A 5,338-nucleotide genomic window follows, 5' to 3' on the forward strand; every position below is an offset into this window, starting at 1 on the left:
CTCTGTGTTAAATTCCCTGCCAGACCTTTTTGGGACCAAACACATGGAAGGGAGTTCAGTGTCCAGACATTTTCCCAGGTGAGACAGTCCAGAGCAGGTCAGTGCTGCTGCCCCTTTGCACAGGATTCACCATTAGAAGCTCATTTTTCTGCATGGAGCCAAAGCCTTTTTTTTCTTCTATGACAAACAAGCTCACCAACAATGTGCCAGCATAATCCATAAATGAACTGCAAACAGTTCACTGCTGCAAATCTGCTGGTGAGCTTCTGCATGGCCTTGCTCCTGCAGGCCAGGACTGCACAGTGATTAGAGAAATTAATAGCTGGAAATGTCAGAGCCTTGTTTGCAAAGCTGGGCTGCTGTCAGGAGTTGGCTCTGTCTGTGCTTTTCCCTTCCCTACAGTGCATACACGAGGACACTTCCTCAGACCATGAGGAATTTTGGGGCCACTTTATTCTAGTGAGGTAAGGTTGTTCTCTTGTTTTGCTTTTTTCCCAGACTGGCACTTTCTCACTGGTTCTGGTCTTTCATTGGTTTTTATTTGTTTGGTTGGTTTTTTGTTGGTTTTTTTTTTTTCTTCTCGAAATAAATTAATATTTAAAAGATTGCTCAAAGCAGTTTAGTAATCCATACACAAGCCTCAACATTCCAATTAAGGATTAAGTATAATTCTTAAATATGAGCAATACAGGCAAAGGTCTAAGTTGTGCAAGTGGCACATTGTGGATATGCTTTGGCCAAGTAATGTTTATGGAGAATTTTATATGGAAAATAACCATAAACATCAGTGACACAGAAAGTTGTTTGGACCCCTGCACTGGGATTAGTTCTACAGCATGGAGTAGTAAAATGAAAACAGAGCACAAAGTGAATTTAACTTGCCCTTATGCAGAATGGGTTCAAAATAAGGCATCCCTTAAAATTGGCATGGCAAAGCTGAACTTGCCAGTGTAAAAAAATAATGAGATAAAAATTACCCATGGAAGTGTATTACTGGGGTACAGAAAGAGAAAAATTAAGTGTCTTCCTTACTCACTAGTGCCAAGCAGTCCATTTGGTAGTTCATAACAGCTGATAATCACACAGGAGACATTAGGGAAGGAATACTTTAAATTCAGGAAGTTAAAATATCTTTGCTGATTGATCCTGATTTGTTGGAACTACTTAGCTGCTGGTGGATTTTAAAAGTGGTTCCAAAATAGGAAATCACAGGAGTTGAGTTGCTTTATCTGTTCATACTCAGGAGGTCTGCAAAGGAAGCCTGGTTTGCATTCCCATGGGCTTTGCTTTCCTGACAAGACTGTTCAAATACTTGACTTATGGTCCTCATGATTTTGGTGTCTGTGGGCTTTACTTGGCTGAACCTTTTTTTTCGCTGAAGGTCTTTTCACTCCAGTTTTGTGCTGGATGATCTCTCCTGCCTGCCAGATGCTATTCCTGGTTTCTGTGAAGCTGCCTCTGCTCCTTGTGCTCGATGCTCAGCTGACTGAAAGCTCAAACTGCTGCTGCACCACCACCAGGGGAATTGAGGACTCCCAGGAAAGCCTCCCCTGCCTCGGGGTGTTGATGATGTGGGGAACAGGCTGGTGGTGACAGGGAACAGCCGCTGGCTCTTCTGAAATTACAGCTCTGGGGATGGGAGTGGGAGCAGGCGGCCCCACAGCTGCCCTGGGCTGTGTCCCAGGGGTTGGATACCTGTGACCAGGGTTAAAAAAGCCCTGTGGATTCAGGACTGGGGGACAGCAGGGTTGTTGGAGCTGTTTAAAAGTTGTTGGTGAGAGGTTTGGACACTGCTCTGAGGCGGCCGCTAGAGGCCCTGCCAAGCCCATCCCTTCGCTCGGCATCTCTGGGATGCTGAGTTTGCTCTCCCTGGAATCGACCCTTGTGCTTCCTCCAGAGCCCGCCACCACTCCTGACCCTTCATCCTCACTTCTGGGGGTCTGAGCTCTGGCCTGTCCTCTCGGTGTGGGAAAGGCTGGAACCACATATTGAACATACAGAATGGATTATCACAGAATGAATTATCACAGAATTGTTTGGGTTGGAAGGGACCTCTACAGCTCATCCAGTCCAACACCCTGCAGTGAGTGGGGACACCTTCAACTACATCAGGTTCCTCAGTTTGACAAAAGCCTGATTTAACCCTTAGCTTTATCAAGGGGAGCACAGAGATAATTCATACAGATGCCAGGATTCTGTTGATATCATCTATTACCAGCCCACGTGTCTATTTCAGCCTTTGAACAAAAAAGCAGCATTTATTTCCTGGACTAAGTGACAGATCTGTAGGAAAGTCAGGCTGGTGCCCTGCCTGGTTTCTCAGTGTGTATCTTGCAATTTTATGCTCACTGAGGCTAAAGTAAAACTTTATTGCACTTTTGTGTTTGGCATTTACATCCTGTTTATGTAAATTCTTCAAACAGCTTGATTTGTAGTAGAGGAAAACAATTCTTGCTGTATCTTTTTGTCTTTTGAAGTGTCCATCCACTCTGGAAGAGGAGAACTTGTATGGAAATTAAGTAATTTGTCTGGATGTTTTTCTGAGACTTAACTTTGCAGTCTTCCAACAGATTCTGGTCTTGTCATTATCAAACCTCAGACTGCAAGTTTTATGCACTCATTTTTCTGCTTGGGTCTTAAAATTTTGGCTGCCTGACACTGTCTGAAAGGACAGGGCTAAGCTAGAAATTATTACTAAGATTTAGGAACTGTTTCTTGCATGTATGAATCTTATTAGTGAAATCTGGGAACTTTTTTGTGTGTATCACCTTGGTCAAGAGCAAAATGACAGCAGGAGTGGTGGACTGGCTTTGGTAGGACTGTTCTGACAAACCATTTGTGCTGTGCTCATCCCTGGAAGCTGAAAGTGAGCTGCAAACTGGGGAATAATTTTGGTCTCCTCACAGCTTGTGTGTTCAAATTTAAACCATAGCACAGAGCCAAGAAGGTTGGAAACAAGATCTGGGAATAGCATCTCTTGTGTCCCCAACACTTGTCATCATTCAGTCTTAGCAGCTTGTCCTGAAAACCTTTCCAAGACAGCAACTGTGTCACTGGACACTTGTCTGCACCATGGAACACAACAGGGCACCTGCCACAACTTGGATTTTTCAGCCTGAAGCTGCCTCTGCACCAGGGATCTCAAGTGAAGCCAGAGAGGGTGACAGTGACATTCCACTGGCTGTGGCCCCAGCAGTGACCAGGAGTTGCTCTGTGACCATTTTGAGTTCACCAAGGTTCAGTTCAGTTGGATCAAATCTCCCTAAAAATAGGGCTCTACTCCAGACTGGGTGGGTGCATTGCAGTGCAAATGGATAAGGGAAAGGAAAGGAGTGCAAAACAAGGTGGGATTATGTGAGGAATAAAAATGCTCCTGGAAATACTTTCCATTTCATCTGAGCTGTCATTCCTTCCTATGCCCCCTCCTCTGTATTAATTCTTCCTTCTGTTTTTAGCTGCTTGTTGCCAAAAACTGGTGATTTTAAGGCAAAAGCTTTCTCACAGCAAACTGAGCCTGGTATGCAAGGGGAAATTGTTTATTCAGGAGTGTCTTCCTGCAGGAGGTAATTTGGAGGGGACAAGAGCAGTCAGACACAGGGAGGACACTTATTTAGGAAGGGTCTGAGATGTGCTGACCTCATGTTCTATATTTTGAGCCCCAGGGCCATGGTGGGCCTGTCCCTTAGGTGGGACATCTGGCCTGATGTAATGCCAACCTTGCCTTGAAGCAGGGAAAGCAGCACAGGCAGTTCAGTCTACAGTTTGAACAGGAACCATCTGAGCATGATGCTCCCACCACAGTCCCATGGATCACATGGACTGGAAATGGATTTTATTTTGTAGGGATCTGAGGAGCACAGGGGTGTTTTGTTTGGCTGTAGTCAGTACACACAAACTAAGGGCAAAATGAACTCTGCTCTCCTTTACATCTCCAGCTCTGACAGCACAGGAGTCAGGAGGTGCAAGGGGAGATGTTCTGTGGAGTGAGGAACTGCAGGAGGCTGCAGCAGAGCACAGCTGAAGAACACTGGACTCTGTAGCCAGTGGCAGGCATGGGAAACCTCCTTACTGTGCTGTGAACAGGCATTCTGTGGTCCAGATAGCCAAATTATTTCTGTGGATCTGAGGGAACTTTAGAGACAAGTCTAAATGTCAAAGATGTGTCTGAATCCATAATGCCAGGCCTTTGCTGCTCTGCATCCCATCCTTCAGACAGGCAGCTTCTTCACCCCATGGCTGTGGCAGAGAGGGGATGTTCCTCAGGACGAAGGCTGAGAAAATGTAAAATCCTGTTTCAAATGATTGTCCAAGATTCATGTCTGAGAGATTAGAACCTGATGAGTTCCCTGTTCCCACTGCTGGCCCCAGGGAGCAGCTGGAGCTGCAGCTGCTTCTGTGGGGATGTGAGGAGCAGAGTGCAAATATCAGCCAGGGAGAGGCAATGCTTGTGTCCCGGGCTGGCTGCAGAGCAGCTCTTCAGAAAGAGGACTCAGGATGGATCTCAAATGTTCATTGCAGTGTATTAGATCAGCCAGGTGCTTAAGGGTGGTGAGTAGATGATGCAGGAGCTCTGATCCTTTAATAGGGGTGTTTGCCTGGTGGCCTCCAGGGAGCTTTCTTTTTTTTCGGGCGTTGATTTGCAGCCAGGAATTTCTTGAAATCTTTCTCCTGCAATTTTACAGTATTTTCGTTACTATTGGAGGTCAGAGCTTCAGGTGCTGTTTGGGAAGTGCGTGTCTCCTTCTTGCACCTGGCACATCCAGGACTCACAATATAGAGGACTTTCAGCTTGGAGTGTGTGACCCAGTCCCTCATGCTGTCCAGGACGATGGGCAGCACGCTCACCACCCCTCCATAGCGATGCTGCGCTTCCTCCAGGCTCAGGTGGTTCACAACACCGTGGGGGTACCTGTGGGACACAGGGAAACAAATGCAGCCATTCCCCAAAAGCACAGAGACAGCTGTACACGGATTGAGGAGTCCTGCCAAAAACCACCCTGGCACAGCTCTGGAGTCTTGGACAGGACACACAGACTGCCCTGCAGAAACTGGCCAAGTGCAGAGCAGCAGCAGCAGCAGGAAGGAGCAGGAAGCTGCCTGAGCACTGCAGGGGCCTCAGGGCACACTCCTGCCCTGCCATGCACCCAAGAGAGGATGGACAAACAGAGCAGCACTCTGTGTGCAGGACACTGGCACAGGCAGCTGGACAGCGCCTTGTACCCTCCCTACAGCCAGCAAGGGGCTGGGACAGAAGCCAGGGGGGAATGTGCAGTGCCAGCCCCAGCAGCGACAGGCAAAGGCCAGGGGCTGGGCTGGGCTGGGCTGGGGAGGCACCTAC

At 47.4% G+C, this 5,338-nt stretch overlaps 1 protein-coding gene across 2 annotated transcripts in view; it reads right to left on the minus strand.

Annotated features, from left to right (window-relative positions):
- Nucleotides 1-3,790: 3,790 nt before the first annotated feature.
- SPACA9 (sperm acrosome associated 9) overlaps nt 3,791-5,338 on the minus strand; it is a 7,230-nt gene continuing 5,682 nt past the window's right edge. The window contains exons 3-4 of one of the 2 annotated variants that reach the window (XM_031057209.1): nt 4,765-4,909; nt 3,791-4,536 (exon numbers count right to left, since the gene is read on the minus strand). In XM_031057209.1, coding sequence (XP_030913069.1) covers nt 4,528-4,536; nt 4,765-4,909 — 154 coding nt within the window. In that variant the 3' untranslated portion in view covers nt 3,791-4,527. Of the gene's footprint in view, nt 4,910-5,338 lie in introns of both variants that reach the window. The other variant, XM_031057208.1, reaches the window with a different exon arrangement.

This window comes from Geospiza fortis, unplaced genomic scaffold (genome assembly GCF_000277835.1).
Source record: "Geospiza fortis unplaced genomic scaffold, GeoFor_1.0 scaffold27, whole genome shotgun sequence".
Taxonomy (NCBI): Eukaryota; Metazoa; Chordata; class Aves; order Passeriformes; family Thraupidae; genus Geospiza; species Geospiza fortis.